The 22616-nt window shown below is 37.4% G+C and overlaps 1 protein-coding gene across 1 annotated transcript in view; it reads right to left on the bottom strand.

The window, feature by feature from the left end:
- LOC126913877 (uncharacterized) overlaps positions 1-21728 on the bottom strand; it is a 47500-nt gene extending 25772 nt beyond the window's left edge. The window contains exons 1-4 of the mRNA XM_050717126.1: positions 20946-21728; positions 4097-4157; positions 2761-2878; positions 620-1113 (exon numbers count right to left, since the gene is read on the bottom strand). Of these exons, the coding sequence (XP_050573083.1) occupies positions 620-1113; positions 2761-2878; positions 4097-4149 (665 nt within the window). The 5' untranslated portion in view covers positions 4150-4157; positions 20946-21728. The remainder of the gene's footprint in view (positions 1-619; positions 1114-2760; positions 2879-4096; positions 4158-20945) is intronic.
- Positions 21729-22616: the final 888 nt, after the last annotated feature.

The following is a 22616-nucleotide window of genomic DNA, read 5'->3' on the forward strand; positions in this document are numbered from 1 at the left end:
TCGCGTTGTTGCACGCGTGCAACAAAGTTTCCTAACGTGATTTCGCCAGGGTGACACGGTGACATAGTTTAGGGCGAACCAACGTTACGTGGAACGAGGGGAATTTCATTGGAAGCTCGGCTCTGACGCGTGGGTAGGTTAAAAGGAAAGAAAATCGCCGGATGATGCGAGGTTAGAAATGATATTTTGAGAAATAATTTAGGGGTTCGGAGGAAAAATGATGAAACTTTTAATTTGAGGAAATTGCGAGTAAAGACAAATTTTGGAAAATTGGGAAAAATCCTTATTAAAAAAAAAGAAAAAAAAGCGGATTAAATATTTTTGCAACGAAAATTTGTAACGAGATTCTTTGGATAAATCTGAATTTTATACATATATTATTTATTATAATTATCTCGCTGCTGAAAAAGCTGGTATACTCTCGCACCTCTTTCCCACTAATCCTCCAGATTATCATCAATAATTGACTGATTAAGTGCACAAATGGAAATAAATTCGATTCTTGCATATTTGATTAATTATATTATGATATGAAAATGCACATACATTGATATAAAATTTAAATCCCTCCACCTCTCCTTTGGTATTCTCATCTACGAATCGCATCAATTTCTCTCACCTGTTATTCTGCACATTTGCCCCGTGTCTCTGTCTTTCTTCTCTAGCCTGATCCTTGAACTTCGACTCGGCGCTCTTCACGATTCTCTCGTGCAACCTCTTCTCTAAATCTTTCGACGCCTTCTGTAACTCTTCGAAACTGGATTTCTCATTCAGTTTGCAATCCTCCTCAAAATTCGCCTTGTCGAAGTCCGCCACAAAATCGTTCTCCTCATTATTATTTTGCGCCTCCTTGTTGCTAAAATTCATCGTATATTCTTGGTTTCCCTGTTGATCCTGAGCCTGCAACGGACCCAGATCGATTAACTTCTCGTTGTTGATATCACGAGTCCAAGAAGAGGATAAAATCGACGAAGAAGGTGGAGCTGGATCGCTGGCTTTCCGTCGATTCTTCTGACCCTCCTGTCTCGTCGGCAGTTGTATCGGGATCGGTTTCTCGTTTTTGCTCCGTTTTGGGATCGCTGGCGGCCGCAATGGTATCGGTGGCGGAGCAACCTGCGGGATCAACAAGTTCCTCGATAGAGTTCCCCTCCGTGCTCCCTTTGTTCTACTCGATTGAACTGCTATCCCTCGAGGATGCAGATAACGAAGAGTGAAAGCTGTGCGTATCGTCTTTTTCAACTTGCATGCAAAACCGAAGAAGCGGAAGTTATACGCAATTTTTCTTTTTTCTTAATTATAACTAACTTTATATCTTGGTTTTGTAGCAGAACGTGTGACTTTTATTGCGTTGAAAATTTGAAAAATATGATCGGACATGATACTGCGGTATCAAAGATATTGGAACACTGCTTGCCTTAATGATCATTAGACTACGGATTTTTATGCAAATTCATATTTTTATGATCGCGATGAAACAAAATGAAATCTAAACAGAAGTTTCATTTAATCGTTAAATATAACAAGTACTATACTTTGGATGTTTTATATATTTGTGCATTTGTACGTTATATGTGCTCCGTTAACACTTGTACATTCTTTTCTCTCATAAATGCGTAAAAATTCACAGCCTAATGAGTAATATATATTCGGCTTTCATAAAACTTCCGGTTCTCTCAGCTATTTTTAAAAAGACATATCTTTGGACCTGTTAGGTCGTCTTCGCGCAAAGTTTGGCTGTTAAACCCCGAGATATCGGACAGCCAGTAAAAAAGGAGGAAAATTGCAAAGAACAATGGAAAGTGTCGTGTTAAAAATACTTGCAACTAGACTATATAGCTCCGTGTATCCATGTGTGGTGTATATATGTAGATGGTGTGCGTGTGGTCAGAGTGACGATTGTCCTCGTGTCCAGACTTGTCTGTGCAAAAGAACCGACGTGATTCAGCTTGATCCACTAAACCCTCGTTTGTCCACTAATTACGTGAACCTTGTTCGAGGAACGTGCGAACGAGTACCACGACGAGAACGTTTCATTCCTCGTTGTTTCTACTCGATTTACTACGACCACTTAAAACCAGCCGGTTAGAGATTACGCCGTCGCTTTTTGCCTTTGTTAATTCGTTGAGTGTCGGCGTGCCACTAATTGTTCAGTTTTAGTCGTACGATTTAAACGAAAATTCCGGCATGACGTATAGAAAAAGAAGAAGACTCAAGAACTGCGGTAATATTTCTTTAAAATTATTCAGCGTCGAAAGTTCAAATTATTCGGTGATGTATTCTATTTTCTTACTGTAAATGTGTGGCAAGAGATTTACCGCTGATAATTGGGCTGCGAATGTTTGTGTATTTGTTGGAAATTTAAATGCGAGGAAATATACAGAAATAAAATATACGAAAATATCTAAAGCGAAGTATTAATTGGACTGCGGACTCGTACGCGTCTATGGTAATTTTCAATCTGCGGAAATACACAGGATACATATTAGTATAGAAATATATATAAAATATTTATAAATACCATACTTTTTACAATTTATGGTACACGAAACAGATCTTTATTTCTTTATATTATGTTCGTGAAAACATGAAATTAAAGTCTAAGTGGAAATATACAGTTTAATCATGACTGTGGTATACGCTGTATATAAAAAAATACACGAATTTAACTTTTGGTCGGAACAAAGAAAGTGGGAATTGGGTGTCGATTAAATTGGAATCGGATATTAATCGAAACAGCGAAGTTATTTAAACTTTACTTACCGTAGGTGTTGCGGAATGGCGGCGTGGTATCGGCGGTGGAGCACCACTTCCGGCGGGCGGGGGTTCCGGAAGCAGGGACGTTCGTGCCGGTAACCCGACGCTGTGAATTCTACTCTGTCTGGAATTTTACAGGAAAATATTATCGCCAGAGGGACAAACGAGATCTATTGACATATTTTAAAAATGAATAATGGTCTTTATGGTCTCTCGTTATAAGCCTCTTGACGAAGAGGAGGCAAAGGGCATCGGTAATTCGCAAAGATATCAATTACTTATTACTCGCGCGTCTTTGATGGATCAGGCTCGCTAATTAGCTCGATTCAGCGCGTGCCCTTTTAACGGTATAGTTTCCTTTGTAGAAACGCTTCACTCGAAATCCGTCCTTCAAAGTGGAGTCATAGAGGTTCTAGATCCGGGATAATTAATGCCTCAATTAATATCGAGGACGAACGCCGCGGAATCATGTGACAGTACGAGCTTGATACATCAAGTGTTGGAAACGTGTTTAGAAGTTGGTAACGAGGACGTTTGCAGCTCGAAGAAGCTGGTAATTAGGGACACGAACTTCATTAATCCTTCGTATTAATCATTTGCCTTTCGTATAAATTAAGAAACTCGTGTCAAAAACAGCCCTTGTCAAATTTTTCCATTTTCCATCATAATATTCTAGTAACCAGAAGCAAGACACGCAGCATGATAAAATTCATATTGTAAAAAATGGTCCGTGTCTTGATTTATTGTCGAATGAATTATAAACCGGTTCTATAAACATCATACTTGTTACCTGATACGCAACTTTGTAATTTAGTTACATTTAATTACAGACGTAAATATATAAGCATGAATATTTTGTTGAATATTTTCTTCTTAATGAGAATAGAAGCGTATTGACCAGTAATTAAAGCAATTGAGTATCCCTTTTTTTTCTGGAAAAAGACAAACACAGACAAGAGTCGTTTTCTCATAATCTTCGATTTCTGGAAACTAGTTGGATGGGAATTTTTTTCCCGACGTTGTTTTCGCGTCTCACGTTTCCTTTCGAGTTTTACAATCAATAATGTAATTAAGGATAGAAAGTGGAAACTTGGAGATTAAATATCCCGCTGCGTTTATACCAAGTTCTCAGTTACAAAGTAACAAGGTAGAGGAAAAAGTTTCTTACACCATCTAATACGAAAAACAAATGGTTCGGGGGCAATCAGATTTGAAAAAGTTATCCCATTAAACGCGCGAAAATTTGAAAAAAAGCAAGAAAAAAAAAGACGATGACGAATCGACCGGATTTTCAAGGAGTCCTCGACACCAAGTAAATTAAGAGCGATTACTTTTTAATTACCTTGGCTGACGCGTGGGACTCGTATCACCGCCATGTGCCTCCGTTCCAGACATTTTAAGCGCTGCAATGAACGAGAAAAAGGTTGGAGTATCAGTGAACGATCACGTCGCCGGAAGTCGTGCAGGAGTTACAGCGAATCGATCGCGTGAACGAATGTCAAAATCAACTGATAAAACGACCTACCACACGTTCGCGTCCATTGGACGCGCGCCTCTTTGCGATCGGTTAATTACCTGACGCAATTATAACGCGTCCCATTTTCACTCGTGCCGTTGAAAAGCGTAAAATCTATGCAAAACGTAATTCCATGCGTAATTGGAATTTTAATACCTAGTTACTTTACGAAAGTGTACAAACGATATGTAAAGTTAAATTAGAAGATGGTAAATCAAAATTAATTTCCTTGGATAATTAGGTTGTTGTTTGAAAAATGAAAATAAATTACGAATCAAGTAAATAAAAAAATTAATAAAACGTAATATTACCTCGCTTTAAAAATGTGAACTAGATTCCATGGTACGTGTAACGTGATTTGAAAAATGTCAAAATCTTAGTTGTCTGATTATTTTAAATTTCAATATCCAGTTTCCGTATGAAAAGGTTGTAACAGCCGTCGTAAACGATACATGAAACTAAATTAAAATACGGCAAAAGATAATCCAGCTAACAAGAGTGTAAACTAATTTCCTCGAAGAATAAATCTCCTTTATAAAGACCAATAGCGATTCGAGTAAACACAAAACGAATAGGAACGAAATTACGATTCACGTTAGAAATATGAACGAAATTCCATCCATTCCATGTACAACGACTGTACAAAAGAACACAAGTGGGTCACGTGATCTAAAATAAAGAAAAAAAGAGTGACGCGGTTCCGTCGGCGCTTGTTCGAGCAAACAGACTAGACGGTTCGCGCATGGTGACAGTGCTACTTCGGCTCACTATCAGGCGAAAGCACTATTCAATTTCCTGCTATCTCATCGGCTTGTGCACCCTTCCACGAGGGTTGGCTCTACCAGACTGCAGCCGAGGGATCGATGTGCCGGAACCCACCCCCGCGTTCTCGACAAGAGCACTCCGCGCCTCTCTGTAACACTTCCGTTTTAAATACGCGCCATATTCGTGTACCCCTTTTGTCCTACGCTGTCCAGGCGGACACGATTTTTCCATTCGAACGACTATTAAAGGCGGCGATTAATTTAAATTCGCAGCCACTTCTGCCGAGTTTCTTTAATAATACTTGAGCGGTGTTTGACCTCTCGAGAATGCTGGAACAGTAAATTTTGATAATAGGAGGAAATTACGGAAGTGACTTAGGTGCGAGTTCTTTAGCGTAGAAGGACAATTTTTGAGCGAGAAGAATTCGGAATTTAAGAATCTTTTTGTCATTTTAGTTTTGATGGAGTTGGTGCAATATCTGAAGCAGGGATGTTTATGCATTTATAGGAAATTCAAAGGTGGAAAGGTTTAAATAATATCGCGTATCCTCGCATCGATCAATTTTAATGCACCATCTTCAAAACTAGCGAAACCGTCGCTATTTCAACGTCATGCTTACAAGTCTAAATACTTCCAACCAGATACACTAAATCGTATCTGCTTTCCAGTTAATAGCTTTTCAAATCCCATAGATCTTTTCCATCGGGCGTTTCATTGACGTGTCATTCAAGCGAGCGATTTACGACGCGTTATCATCGTTTTAAATTTACTGTATAACTATACTTTGTTATCTATATTTTGCAAAAATGTTTATTTTCGCTTTTCTACGTATCTGTATTCGGCAGTCTAGCTAACCTTGCAAATACGTGTATTTTAACGGGCTGATCCCCGTATTCAGATAAACAAATAAATATCTACGTAAAAATACATATAATATCAGACGTATTTAGTGAAATATTCAGAAAGTGAAAGAATTATTTATTAGGTTTCATAACAGCATGAATTTTCAGTTAACATGCAGAGTCTACCCATTTAACGAAACGAATGTTATCTTAACGTTGACTTAGAACTTAAATAGTTTCTTAACATTTCTATTATCTTGCTAACACATACACTCGCCGTGAAGGACGAAGTAACTAGTTAAAGCTCTACATAAGCTTCTTTCTTATATTCGTACAAATATTTTTCATGAATATTCGCATTCTACTGACAGCGTATCTAAAATAAGGATAATATTTTACATTTTATAATAATTCAAAAATATTCGCGCTCTTTTGACGTTCGGTTTGTAGGTAAGACGCATTAGTATATGAATCACGAGGATAAGAATTCCAAAGAGTCTTCCGTTTTTCAAACGTCTGCTCCGAACAACTCTTTCCTCCTACCTGCGTCGTAAACCTCTGGGTCAAGATGATCCTGACCCACATGTCGTCCATTGAATAAAAATCCTCCTAACCTACATACGATTTGACAATCGATTTTTTTACTGGGACAATGATTTCGCAGGGCCGTTTAACTGGCGAAACGATATCTAGTTAAGCAGAAGATTGAATAGACGTCTGTTGGTCTATTGCAAGCTCGGCACGTTGTTTCATTAATTTACTAAAGAAACTTCGAGCGGTATGAAGCAAATCAGGAGGAGCTTTTCGAATTACTGGCGTTTCATGAGATATTTTTCCGATTGTCGCATTTTTATAATCTACAGACTTTACTATACACGCCGGTAAATTACCGTTGTTGTATTGCCATAATTCATTCAGATACAAATAATTTGGTAAAAAGGAGCTATTTTTTGAGAATTTCGCGCTTTTTCGGTTTAATGTATTTCAAATTACAAAAGATACATATTTAAAGATATTCTAACTTTCACGAAATGTTGACAGTGAATTTTTATTATTTTTCATCTTAATACTTTTAAACAGTACGTATTATTTTTTAATCTATCTTTTGTACTTCGCGTAAATACATGGGATTCAATGAATATTGTTCGTATAAAATAAAAATAGGAGAAATGTTATCTGCAGAATTTTTGTTGAAACCTGCTTTTGCAGTTGTGTTGAAAAAAGCGAAAAGTTAGGATATTGAAAATTTATTGTCATTTTTAGATAAAAACAATGCTATAAAATTAGAAAGAATTATTAAAAATTAAATTTTAACACATGACACAATATTTCTTCTGCTCGATAAATATTTTTAAAAACTCTTATGTCCATGTTTATTGCTTTATAACTACTTAAATATGCGTTTAATTACCTTCAATATTATAGTGTAACGAAGAAACCAACTATTCAAAAAAAAGGTGATCCAAAGTCTTTTTTTTTTTGAAGCTTCATTATTTTTTACTGAAATTAAAGTAGTCGTTTTTTTTCTTTTAGCGTCATTTTATTCTATATTAAAAATGAAATTTGTACAGTATCGATTTTATAGGTTTTTCATAAATATCGCGATTCCATAAACGAAGGAGGGTTTCAATTTTGAACATTTCAGAAGCACGATTTTAGCAGATACGCCGGTATTCTAAATAGCTGCTCAATTTTAACCTTCAGCTAGTTTAATGGCGTGAATTAAAGAGAAGATCGTAGAATCGCGACACGCTCGATGCTTTTCATTATGTCGCCATTTATGTATATCACACGCTTGGCGAATTTTATTGCATTTATTCCACATTTCCTTATGAAAGACACATATAACAATTTACGAGTTGACACATAAATGGATCCCTTTGTTGTATTGCCAAGAGGAGACAGGATGTCACGATTGTTGGAAATGTTCGGAATACAGCGGATATGGAGGTTGAAACTTTGTCGGTGTATTTGGCGTAGGCACAATGAGGCTAATCAGCATTCTAAGCATCTCATTGACATGCAACGTCGACAAGCAACACAGTTTTAGGGGTCAATTACACCGACGACGAGAAATTAACTCGCTGATTCACAAGGACTTCTATTGCTCTCTCGAACCATCAATGATAGAGAATAAACTACTACTTAATTCTATAGAGATCCAGGAAATTGTATAACTCTAAATTTACATTTTTACCATTAAATTCTTCATTTTAATTTCTACAAATTCAGAAAATTATATAATTCTAAATGTACAGTGTTAAGATTACTCGGACAAATTCCGCGCCTCAAATTTCATCGCTTAAAACTCTATAAATATTAGCATTCTCTATCACTAAAATCTCTTTTTGATATCAGACGTCCTTTTTTCTTCAGTGCTGACACTTAATCAGAGATTGTTTCTTACGAACGCAGGCAAATTAAATGAAATCGGTTGCTATCGTCACCTGCGTTGTGACCATTTTTCCGAATTCTTCTTCAACCGATACCCCACGATGGGAAAATGTAAATTTCGCGGAATCATAGCGAATATCGAATTTTAATAATTCCCCGAACCGCGGAATGAAATTGCGGGGGCCAATGAGAGGAAAAAAGTAAATTACCATGGCCCTGTGAACGAATTTCAATAATAAAGAGAACGTAATATTCGACGACCTGGATCCACGGCTCGTATAGTCAATGATATCCTCGAGTTTCTTAAGCCTAGACGCGAGTCTAAGGAACCGAATCTCACGTTTGATGTTCTTTATGAAAATGATTCAATAAAATCGACGAGTCTCTTTCGTTTCTAAGTAATACATATATTAAAATGATGTTGCTTCACTGCATTTTCGCTCGTTTTATTATCGAAGCACCTAATCAAAATTCTTCTCCAAATTAATGTTCCAATAAAATTTTCCAAGCAAAACTTTCGTAACAAGTGGTGCAATTTGTGGTTGTACGTAAGTTATATAACAACCCGTGTTGCTTTCCGATATTACAAAGACAAAAGCACACGTGTGGCCCATCCGAGAAATTTATATTGAAACGCAAAGTTAGCCCTGACTCAATTAGATACGTATGAATGAACATTGTATTTAATTATCCCTGGGAAAGAAAAATTAGTTTAGACGAGGCGTTGATGGAGCGCGTAAGTAGAATCAGACGATTCCATCAGACCAGACGTAGTATAATACAACTTATTCATCGAATTTTCTACAAGTTTCTGGCATTAATTAAATTTTACCATTATTCTTTCGTAACATACGAAATGCTTTAGAATATCAATGACTAATAACGCTCTATTTCGCAACACATTTAAAGAAATTAATCCGGATATGTCTATTATTCTAAAAAAAAAAAAAAAAAAAAAAAAAAAATAGCGAAATAGGTAATAAAAGTTTCGAGATCTCTTCGGTATTGTTTTTCTACTGCTGGCATTGCTCAACTTTCGTTTTGAAAAGATGATTATTATCCATAAAAATTTACAAAAATTTCATCGGTAGATTCGTCAGAATCATTTAAAAATAAAAGAAATATAAAATTATTCTGAAAATTATTAAAAGCAGTTCATGCATAGCCAAGTTAAAACGATCTTCCAAAAGATCTAACTCACCAACATCCAGAATCTTTTGCATACATGCACGAACCCAATCGGCAGTACAAAACTCTGAACAAGCAAAAAATACCAAAGAGGAAACAATATCTGTTTCAGTCGAGAGAGGAATCACTCGATCGGGGATTAATTCGTACGTCAGCTTCGACGGATCCCGGACACGCTGTTGACGCACCGATGCTGCGCGCTTTATCAAACGCTGAGAAACGGCGAGTGTCAACGCGCGATTGTCAACTGGTCGAAGTTGGATTATCAGCTGGTCCCATCGCGGGACCGGTTTTCGGATTAGAGTGGCCGACGAAACTTCGTATCACGTTGCGGCGTATCGATCGTTTCGACGGGGCGGGACACGAAAGGAAATATCGATGGCCTGGAAAATCCGTCACCGATCGAAACAGAGTCTAGTTCGATTCTAGCTCGAGTCCATGCTCGCTTACCCAGAGCCACGCCACTGCAAACTAATCGAATACGGGTTGATCGTTGCGCGCGTTTCCTCGTTGAAATAATCCCTCGAAAAGATACAAAAGAAGGCTGCGAAGCTACACAAAACTCAGCCCGCACCAATTGTTTACTTTACGATCGATACATTGATTGTACCAAGTTACATAATAAACGCAACAAATAGTTTTTGAGGCAATAAAAAGCTTAGAAACTCGTAGAAGGAACAGCACGTATATGAACCGTAAGACAACTCACTGGGAAGATCGTAATGTTCATAAATCATAAAATACGTAAAATTTGTAGAGCCCATTAGATTACTTCTAGCTCGAATAGGGCCAATACCACTCTCACCTATCGCGTTATTTAAAATGCAAAGCGTTCAGAAGCCAGATTAATCAATCTCACGAATTGAAAACTATGGAACAATCTTAAATTTACCTTGAAACGTAGTATCTATTATGTATGCTATCTTATTGGAATTAGTGAATGTATAGAAACAAACCAATTGTTTCTTGAGAATTGAACATCAACCACGCATTTGTGTAATAGAATTGAGAAGCTGAGAAAAGGTATAGCTGATTACTTAAGCTTGCGAGAGTCTCATTTATCGTTGATGCTTTCGTGAAAGCTAAAAAGATGGTACGCAGTCGTACATGATTTCCCAGACGCTTTACACTTACCTGAAAATGTAATTTCGTTCATTTGTGTAATGGATTGTAAGTGGATCCTGGGGAAATACCTGCGATCGAGAGGCTGCGAGTTTCGTCAAAGCGACCAATAAATGCCAACCACAGGAACGCGTACGAACGGAACACAAACCGAGCAAGTGAAGGGCTAAGATTCCCAAAAGACGCTTCAGAATCTCATTGTCTGATAATTGGCGTATCTCCGCAGTGAAATCTCGAAACAACGAGGGCCTTGGAAGGGCTCCACGTCCCCACGGAGCTTTTTCCCTCTCCTTTCTTCTCTTCGTGCCTCGATCCCTTCTCATTTTTGTCGTCGACGACAGCCGTCGACAGGAATCCGTGCGTTTTGAAAAATTAATCTCGTTACTACGCTTGACACGATGCTCGTTTTTTATGACGATTTTTATGAGACGTCGTTATATTATTTTGAAATAATGAGCGGAGTGGGCGGATAGACGGTTATCGTTTCCATGAAATTTGATATTAAAGCTGGATCGTAAAATTTGATGACACAACTGTTCATAGAATTGTCGGTTAGAACAATATGCCGCGCGTGATATCATTGCGCGTTGCCTAATCCATTCGTTGGGTAAGCGTAAAAATTTATAATGTTTATATCACAAGTGACATAACTCGAACAAATTTCACAGGAAAAACGGGAAACTTTTTAGAAACTTACAAAAAATTATTTACTGAACGAAGGGGAATAGCCTCTTTGAAACGTTGACCAAATACTATTGCTGTAATTATCCAATTTTTAAATTCTCCTTTGATGGTTTTGATGTTTTTCCAACGCAGGACTGAATTATTTCGAGTTACGGCACTTTTGAAATAAATGAAAATAAAAAGAAATCGCACGATATTGCTGTACTACAATTACTACTACTTTCAGTTCGTGTTTAATCCACTTGTGAAAACACTCACGATAGAGGAACTAACTTCCTAAAAATATTATTGCAGCATTAGTCTCGTACTGAATTAAAGTCACGAAAATAAACATAAATGGACGTGGCGCGTTCTCCACGCTCAATTCTAAGACCATTTCTTACCAAAACGAGCGAAAAGAGCAAGCTTGGGGATCGTAAATCATTTATCAAACGATGCACGCAATACCTGTTGAACGTTTGAACGGATGGAGCGCATCGTTTGACTCGATTCGGTTATTTTAATGCGATTCTTTTTAATGCGAAACTCGACAGGAGCAACAAAATAGACGAGCTAACGAGAGTCTCTTATCCCTGTGAAGGGTCTCAGACGTTAAATCCGGCGCTACGTGCTCGATAAACGAATCCTCCAATTTTAATATTAAAATCCATTCAATCTCTGGCTGTGTAATATTCCCCTTTTGCCTGGCCAACATAGCCCCACCGTTTAAATAATCGATCAAACTGCGCGTGTATTTTAACCTACTTCAATTATTCATCCGACAGTTAATTAGGCCCAAGCCCGGCTCGTTACTGCATCCGGCAGTTGTAGTCCAAATTTTCGAGTACATGTTACCAACACTTCGTGTACGTTTGCACGATGAAATTGATGTCTGCGATTACGTAATCGTTGATGTAAATTCGTTATTTCATTGTTTGGATTATGTACTTCTATTATTCTGACTGCAGAAACACTAGTACTCGTCAAAATGATAAATTACAAATTTCTTAATGTTATAGTACTTATGGAAAAATTGAGTTTTAAGAAATCTGTGATCAAATTATGGGTTTTCTTATGCAGATCCATATTTTTGTCCAGCGCACAACTAAGGAAATAGAATGTAACGAAAGATCTAAATATTACAAAGATTTAAATTAAATTAAATTCTGTAATCATGTCATATGTATGTCATATTAAATGAATAAATGCACAAATTCGCAGATTAGCAATAACGTGTAATTAATTATCTACGTTATATTAATTTAATTGTAATTGTTTATGTATAATCTATTTAGATTACAGGTTAATAATTCTAGCGTTAACGCGACAAGTACTCGCAACGTATGAGTCAGTTCTCTCGGACAAGCAATTCTTTGTTCAACGTTCCATAAGATGACCACTATAGGATGATAGATTTTGTTACTTTTTACACTTTCGTGATTCCTTAAGAATATTTGTAGAACGAAAATTAAATTCCTGGCCCCAAGTATAAATCACATTACAATTTCATAAGATGATCGATCTCTTAAACTCTCGCCACAGTAGCTACTTAAGTCACTGTGACTTCTTCATTATTGCAACATCATGTCAGCCGACGTAATATTGAAACATTATGTGTAATTTATATTTGAAAGTGAAACTAGGATTCAATCTGAATTTTATTACGAGTAGAGCCTGTTTTAATTAAATCAGATCTGTAATCTATGTTACTGACGGATTAAAATAAAATACGCTGCAACCAAATGAAATTCCTTACGTTTCGTAAAACTACTATTCTTCGTTTGTTAAAATACCTTGTATACTATTTTGAAACTGAATAATTCATGTTCTATCATTTTCTTCGCTCCATCTTCGTCTCTCTTCATTCAATTTAAGATACTCATAGTCGGTCATTATTTTGTAGTGACCCGAATAACTTCATTTAAAGAATAATATTTTGAAAAACGAAGAAATGCTCGACATTTTAATTAAAGAAAGGCAGAAAAATCAGTCTATTAACTTACTTGCTTACGTCTGACAAATTCGCCTTCATTTTACTTATCTTCGCATTCCCCTAAAATCATTTTTGTATTGCTATGTAAACAAAATTACAATTATTTAAATGGAGCTTTACTGTGGGTCAGATCTATAATCTATAATTTAGAGTTTCTGCCAAATCAAAAATATAATCCAAAGATTACAATAAAATACGCTATAAACGAACAAAATTTCTCCGTTCCCACAAAAATTCTCCTATCAATTTATTTACTGGTGTTCAATAAATAAGTTCCTATTTCATTTAATAACTTCATATTCCCCTAAAAGCATTTTTAAATTGCTATGCAATCCAAATTACAATTATTTGTTACAATAATTCAAAGATTGGAATAAGATTTGCCATAAACAAGTAGAGTTTTCCCTTCTTCGCAAAAATCATTTTATCAACCCACACACTGATGTCTGACAAATATCCTCCTATTTCACTAGACTTCTGCTAAAATCACGGGAGCCTTAGCATCGAATAAAGACGTTCGGGCATTTACATGCAAATACCGATTTCACCATTCTCCAGCGGGTTCCCCGAGCTTGTTTACCCATTTATATCGTTGAGTAGACTCTATCGATTCGGAGCATCGACGTCCGTATTCGGCTAACGGCGAGTCACAGCCGCGATTTGCATACGATTAGGCATATAGAGCGCATCCAAATAGAGGGTGAGAGAATATGTGGCAGCGATTTCTCGATCTTATCACGGTTGCTTCCATTTTCCTCGTCCTTTTTCATCCGGCTTTCCCAGTTCCGTGAACACAAATCCGACCCGAGAATCCGTCGACGATAGGTGTATAGAGGTTCACCACCGTTGTACCGGCAGATCCTGCAAATCCTCCGAGCCCCGAAGCTGTATGCGAGGAACTACAATGGACAGCCTTACCGTGGAATACGCTGAAAAATCCGCATCGACCCACATAGTTGAGAAGACGACGGGTTTGGGCTTAATTGACGTCGATATCGTGCCATCGACTGAGATTTCAAGATATTTTTATGTTTGAAGAGTTGCAAGGAATTGAACATTCAATTGATAAAATTTGGACTCGAAGAGGTGAAAAGTAGAATAAGCGTATTTTCTTCTAGAAATAAGATAAGTATAGGAAATGATACACAGGATTTGTTCTTATCTAGATGAGAAATGCTTCCTTCATGACAGTAATGATATTTATTGTTTAAAACTACACAGAGATTTTTCTATTTAGCTTTAACTCTACCTACAGTTTCTTCAATTTAAAAATTCTAACACTTGTACTAATAGAAATGCAGATTCTGAAATTAATGATAGAAACTATCGGAAAAAATGACGATAGCTCAGGAAACAATGACAGAAAATTCGTGGAGACAGGTACCGATGTTTTGTTATAGTGGCAAGTGAAATGTTGTTAAGTAGCTTGATTACTATTCGGCGGACCATTGTCAAGAAGGTCGACCCACGCTCTTGACAATGCCTAACACAGCACCAGCCGAAACGTCAAGAGAGAACCGCTCGTAGAGCAAATAAACTTTCGAGCATCGCTGATGGGAAATTACAAGGGGGAGCTCGAGTGGGATCCTCGTTCTCCTTATGTCGGAGATATTAACTGAATTACTACTTGCTCTCGGAAGAAGCAATCACTACTGTTTACTTGCTCCGAATTGCTGCTTGCTTGTGAGAAGAAACAATCGTGTTTAGAGTTTAATTACAACGAGTCATTGCGACCAGTACGATTACTATTTACCGAATAGAAAAATTACTATTTATGTTTATAGGGGTTGCAAGAAAACTCATTAGCTTAGATATGCCTGCTGCAGAAGCATCGTAGCAAGGAAATTTTATGTTGCAATTAATTTTATTTTTCCATTTGAATAATAAATTCATAAATTCATAAATTCCGTTTTGAATAATAAATGAGCAATAAACATAGTTTTAAACGTATTAAATTTGAAAGCTACACAGGAAAAATAAAAGCTCGAATATGGCAGATGTGGCGTTAATTTAAAACCTGTAAAAAAAAAAGAAAGAAAAAGAAATTCAAACATTTATAAAATTAAACAAGCTTATTAAATAAGACTCATAGAGTGTCTTTAAAATATTCCAACATTCTAACTAACTGAGAATGGTGTCGCAGCGTATTATAGACAACGTTATTTCACGATGTTCGAAATAAATCTCTCAAAATTCCAGTATAAAGTCACCGACGGCGGAAAAAGCATAAATTCAAAAGAAAACGCGAAGCTGTCCCATCGATGACTGACGATTTCGTAGGAGAGGAGGACGCCGTCGTAGCAGATAGAAAATAAAGCCGACGCTTTCCGGCGCAGCATCATAAATCAACGGCGGACCGTTCGCCGGTCATAAATCAGGCTACAACTTTTCATATTTATTTCACAGTCCACGCTGATCGGTCATGCGTGGACATCGTGACACGTGGACCGGTCTCCGCTTCCTGACAGCCTATTTTCGAGCGAATATCGCGGGAATTTGCATCAGTGACGCGGCCCCGCGTAAAGGAGAGCAAACAAACGACCCGTGAGCTTATTTGTTTTTTATTTCGGCCGGGCAAAATTCCCGCTTCCACGTTTCTGTATCGATGCTCTCTCGTGAGCCCCGTTCAATTTCAATTTCGAAATCTCTGACGAGTGACGAACGACGATTCGGTCTTAATTTCCTTGCCTGTCGAGATTGATATTTGCTAGATTTTAGAGATCATTGTTGAGAGATACGAGACCCATACTTTAAAAAAGTGCAACGATGACAAAGAGAACAATTTGAAATTTAAATAAAGAAGCTGAGAAAAGAATATGTTCAATTGATGTAATCACGGTGGAGCGCCATTCACCGGAACGAAAGGTAAAACATAATTAATGAGATTTTTATATCCAATTATAAATTTATACAAAAATAATTGAATGCTTTTTAATAATTTTACTTCGTTTGCTTCAAGCATAAAGGGCGATTATTGCATTGTTTTTATATCACTTTGAAATTATATGAGAAAAGATTGAAAGAGAACTTAAGAATACAATTTTCTCTGGATCCTGTATATTGTAATTTAAAAGTGTTTCAACCCGCAAAGATCCAGCGCTTCGAAGCTAAGTTCCACGGACAGTATCGATTCCCTTCTTGTAAAATATGGCACGGCGTTGTCTTACACGCTCGTAGACATGGAGCTTAGCAGTGTCGCGCTGCAAGAAACGACGGAGAAAAAATTTTACAAGATCGAGCCACCCGCGGGAGCCATAATTTTTACGCGATCGATCCCCCATATTTCTTTAATCCGAACCATAACCATGATATGACTTTACGCGGACATTTCACACGCAACGATGCAACAAAGGGAATCTGAGTGACGTACAAGATAATCTCTTTTTCATTATCTTCAAATAAATACTAAGGAAATCCTAGAACTGTAAGAATAGTCGTTTATTTACGTGAGATCCGATTATATCGCTTTTGAAAATTGAAATTACCAAGAATCATTTCTTATCTGGCTTCGTTAAGCTTACTTCTCTAATTACTGTTGCTATTGTTATTCTGAAACTTTCCCTGGGATTAGAACAAATGTCTGTTTAATCAAGGTATAATTCTAATTGCAGCAATTATGAAATTCTACGAACAGCATCGATCTTTCTCAAGAGGTGTTCGATTGGTATCACGAAAGAAATCTGCGTGGGAAGCCTCGTCCTTGCCTCCTTTGAGTTGAAAGGCAACCTGACGCGAAAACAGAGAAAAGAAGCTATTGTTCACTTCTACGAGAACGAATTTCAAGTCTCGAGTTTCCTAAAGCAAACTTCTTAGAAAAATCTTTTTTTTTTTTTTTTAAAGAAATTAATATAAAATTCGAGATACCACTTCGTAGAAAGTCAAGATTCACAGATCGTCAAACGTCCAAAGTTACAAGGCTACAGATTTCTTTTTTACAATCTTAGAATGTTGCGTTGGATAAGACAATCGAATGATTCGAACATCCTAGAATTTACTTGCGAACTTAAATTTGCTTTATCATCGAACCTGTTACTATATTTTCCAGAAAAACGTATTAATCCGAATAATTTGTAAATGAAGAATCGTGCAATTCCATTAGTAACTAACTTGTTTGTGCAAGAGTGTTCTACATATCAAAATGAAGATCGTCATCTGTTTACGTCACCAAGACGCAGTTCTATAGGTCAAGCAAGTAGTAGAAATTTATTTCGCCGTAACAATAGGGTGAAACTCGTTCGAGGAGAGAGATAGAAATGTTCAGCGTAGATTGTCGAATGCATTAGTAATCTAGACGGTCGAAGACGAGAAGAAAGGGACATCCGATACATTTGATCGAGCTCGTAAAAGGGCACATCCCTCAAATAGTCCTCAATATCCGTTCCTCGTATCTCGACCCGCCATTTTATAATGCAGCCCACATACTGTCGCACGGCTTTTCAGCCTTGATTTTAGGTTTCTTTCTTTTTTTCTGTATTAAATGGTCGCCAATGGGAGGGCAAAAACGTGCCCTTTTTCGTTTCTTTGCGCATGGCTATCCTTGACCCTTCGGCTATTATGAGAATCCAGTTTCTTTCCCCCAGAGCTTTTATCAACAAGTGTAGGAGAGTATAACGTTATCCAGGAAACATGAATCGGCATAAATTATTTTTAAAAATCGTCTAGAAATTCTGGGCCATTCAGCTGTGTCGGTGAAATATAGAGAAAAATTTCGCGATTCAATAAAGAATTATTTAAGAGATTATTTAATTAATTAAAGAGCCCAGCTGGAACTACTCAGTTCAAATGCATTTTTTCTGGAAACGAGATAAGCGCATAAGACCTTTATTTATCTGGAGGATATTTTTAATGAATTTCTAAATCTTTATGAGTAGAAACGGTAATACGTTTGAACGTATAAAAGTAGATTTCTCCTAACAGATTCCTCTACTAAAATACAATCTCGCTCCTAGTTACCTTAGATATAAAAACTTCCATGATAATACCACTTCTCTATCGAATCTTTCTACCTAACACGAAAGTGGACACGTGTGAAGCACAGTGCGGAGAAGCTCGAATTAATTCCGAGGAACTCGAATTGTCGCTCGCAGGTTTTCGTAAAAAAAAAAAGTGGCAAGTTCTTACTCGAGCAATTTCCCTTAACTTCAACTTCTTACTTAAAAGAAGTTGGCCAGATGGTGAGCTTTAGCGGAGGAAGTGCAACTAGGGGAGTAACATTTGCAGTTGTAACTCGATTAAAGGAAAAAAGACAGAGTTACAGGAACGAAGCATAGAACTCTTCCCTTTCTTTCGTTGCTCGACTCTCCGAGGAAAATTTATCTTACGGATAAATTTCTTCTGCAGCTTTCGGATTAGAACTATTAATATTCACGGAACTGAGTTCCCTACTTTTAATTTAACTTGCAAGATCGACGAGCTTCGTGAGGATGTTGAAACAAGTCGACTCGTCATGCCAATGTTTCCAGCACCGTCTTCTGCGTCTGACGTTCTTGTCATTCCGTTTGATTACATTCCTGAAAAGTGTAACGCCATGGCTCCTTGGCGTTCCACGCTCCTAATATTCGCCGGTATTACGTGGCACGCGGATAGTTATGTAATTTTGCGCGGACCAAAGTTACCAGTGAGATTGTGCTTTAACATCGTTTGATGCCCTTTTTTCTGCGCCCTTGAAATAAACGATTCTGCATTACTTGTACGATAACGTCGTTTCCCCCATCCTGCCCCTTTCATTGCCAGAGGATAGGATTTCTTGTAAATTTCTTACACTTTCTACTGCTAGCCGTAAATACGTGACATATGCGAAGAATATCCTGGTCGGTTTGATATGTACGTTTTATAAATACAAACGTAAACAAATGACATCTAAGGAACGCTGTAGTTCTCGAATTCTTAGGTTCTGTCTTGCTTTCATTTTAAGAAACAAAAGGACCTTTAATCTTTTACATGTGCACAATATCATACTCTAACAAGTTGTTTATTATCGTTTGTGTCGTTAACTACTATTTTTAATCTTGTCAAAATTAATCTTTTTTTTTATTGGAGTATATTTTCTTTGTAAAAACATTAAGAAATGTACGTTTCAATTATTATTTGATTACAAGCTTACGAAATTCGAAAACTTGAGAACATAAGAATGTACAGAGTGTACATAATATGAAAAAATGTATGAAATATCGAAAGCAATTCTACAAAGTAAGAAGTTATATTAATTGCTGCAAAAAGAATTTTTCTCACGATCTGAAAACCACGGTCTTCAAATCTCAAAGGGTTCGTGTTTTAAGAAAACATTTAATGGATTTTTTGTAACGAAAAAATCACGGATATCAATAATTATTTCCTCATATTTTCCTTAAACTTAGAAAACTTCTCAAGTAGTGAAAAATACAATTGGATCGAAAAAGTCGAGTTACAAAGATTGAAACGTTTTGTGGTAATCTGTAGGTTTACATTGTAACCAGAAACCATGTAACATGATCTGTTATAATGTTTGCGTAAATGTTATCGTTGATAATATCCTCTCTATTGTCCCACTAGCCATCAGATGAAACACGATTTGCATGGAACCAGATCTCCAAAATCTGCATTCTATGGTAATCTCCGTTCGCCGTGTATCAGTGGTTGAGAATTAATTAATAGACGAAACTGGCAGGCCCGTGGACGTTCGTATGTTTGCCTTGTTACTGAAAGATTACGCGCCGAGCCATGCTTCGAATGCAATAATAAGATTAGCTTCTGTACGAGAACGCGTGTCTCTCACACTGAATTGATAAGAACGATCGCTCGAAAAAGTAGAGTACATCAATTTCAACTCAAACGATTTCTATTATCAACGTACATCTTTCGAAAGCTAAGAGTTGCTCGATGAACACGGTTCTATTATGAGAAAAATAAGAATGTGCAATAATAACGTGCAAGAAAGATTAAAATACGATTGTAATTTTGAATGATATATCAAAGTAACGAGATACCCTTTGCACGTAGAAAATCGTTTCAAAAATGTTCAACTCGGAACATTAACCAACACTGTTACAGTGTAACGACATTTTCGTATCTGTAGCTCGTTGAAAATTGCTTAGTGAAATGTAGTTGCAGAAAATATTTCAGACCGATGGCGGAAAAGAGTAGAAAACGATAAAACTGATCTTTTGAGGAGTAAATAGTCGTTACAGATACACTATGTAACTCTACTTCTAATACTTAAGATTACATATTTTCTAAGTAATTAAGTCTAAATTATAAGTAAAGTATAGAATTGTCCGTTTCGTTCGATTATTGCATACAAAATTAGATACCATTTAAAAGAACAATTCGTATGGCTCGGTTTAATTGGAAACTACTCGATTTTCTCTTTGTCGATTCAGAAGTAACTTAGAGGTCTGGTGAATTTCGCTAATTGTCATTGGTTTTCAATGGTTTCTCCGGTACCAAACAATGCTGGCCACGGAAAGTCGAAACCTAGCAAGCTACTAAACGTTGTGGCCTGTTAATCTGCAGAACGTTACCTCTTTTAACTAGAGGTTCGCAGCTTCATGAATCCTTATAAAGGAAGCATCCCCTATTTTCGTCCCTTTGAGATCGCTCTCAAACATCTACTATAAATATTATACCACTCCAAACGAGATTAATTCACAAGCCAACTAACGAAAAAGACACGGGCAAGCTTTATAAATATTTAATAAAATTGAAAGATAGAAAAATAATAAAAGCTTACGAGTTTGTCGAAGACGATGGCTGATTCTCGATCTTCAGGAACGGTCTCTTAAAGGTGCTAACGATCAGGATTCTCAGCTGCGAGTCGCAGAGGCAGCGTCGTCAGCGCGCCACTTGAAAAAATATCTCGTCCCGCCGAGCGGATTTTCATCTTAGATTTCTGTCGCGAAAGGAACGCTGACGCGTCGATCAGCAAAATAATCGTGCAGCTTCTCGATCCATTTCTTCTACTGCGCGTAAGCTCGATCTTCATCGAATACGAACCCTTCGCATCCTATTCCGTGTCTTCATTCGATCCTCCCGGTGCCAGGCGTTCTTCTTCCGAACATTACGACGTCCAATGTTTCCTCGACGAAGATACGAATACTTAATTTCAAATAGTACGAACCTATTATCACGTTCGAGATTCTTCCTCTATTCTTCTTTCTCTACAAACTCGTGCAATTTCAAGCTTCTACCTTCTTGTATCTTCTCTTGTTCTTGCCTGATCTACACTCTTCTCGATCCGTTTAAATGATCGATGGATTATTTATGAACCTTCGAATTGCAGATCACTGAATTTCGTTGATGTACCCTCTCGAAACCGCTCGAAATCGCTCGACCTGGCACCAGGGTGATACAGGGACACTATTCGATTTTCGCAGGTCGCGTAAAATCGAGGATCGTTCTCGTTCGGGGCACACGTGGAGCGAACGTGCGTACTACATGCGTGGGTGGTAGCGTACTACTGAGTTTCACGCTCGCGAAAAGCCAATCTCGACTCACCCCCACCTGCGCCGCATCTGAGCGCCCTTCCAGCCCCTAGCTCGTCTTCGTCCCCTCTTGGCCGCTCCCGAGCTAACCCTCTCCTCAAAACGAGTTTGCGCCCCTGCCAGACTTTGCGTCTCCCTCTTTCACTTTCCCACTTTGCTTCTATTTCTTCCCTTCCCCATCACCACTCGATCTGACCGCAGACAATGACACGATCACGATACCGCGGCGGCCGAACAGAGCTAATGTAGGTTCCGATGTTCCTTTTGGTATCGCGAAGCTAAGAGAGGATCCAAGCGTTCCTTTTCACGATCGATTTTGTTTGTTAGTATAGAGGGATAAATGTGGCGAAAATTATGGGGGAAGAATTTTTCTTCGGTGCTGTGGATATTATTTTCTTGGTAGAGAGAGCTCGCTGTTTCTTGCTTCTCTTCTTTTTTTATTCTTAGAAGGAAGGGAGATATTAATATTTGAAGATATCTTGGAAGAAAAGTATCGTGGTCGTACAATTTTCACTGCAAATATGGTTTCTTATGCTAAGCGATAGTTTTCGTACAGAGTATTTCTTTTAAAGGAAAATATCTCATTTGGAGGAAAATTGGCCAAATCTTCGACACGAAATAAAATTTTACTCCGATCGAAAAATCTCTAGCCAAGCGTTTGGAGATTCAAAATGGTCAAACTTTGGAAAAATTAAAAATATATGCCGATATGTAAACTCATATTCTTTAGCAATTTAAGAGATTCTTTCAGAAATAAATTTAATTCTCTTCTTTATTCTATAATCTCTCTAACTTTTTACTAATCCGTAAAATTTCGGAAACCAACCTCGACAGTCTTATCTCGAGTGATTCATTGGTGTGACCACGGTTTCAGTTGGTTGGCGCGTGTGCATTTATCGCCGCCGATTGCTCACCCCAAC

The sequence above is a fragment of the Bombus affinis genome, chromosome 2, assembly GCF_024516045.1.
Source record: "Bombus affinis isolate iyBomAffi1 chromosome 2, iyBomAffi1.2, whole genome shotgun sequence".
NCBI classification, from domain to species: Eukaryota; Metazoa; Arthropoda; class Insecta; order Hymenoptera; family Apidae; genus Bombus; species Bombus affinis.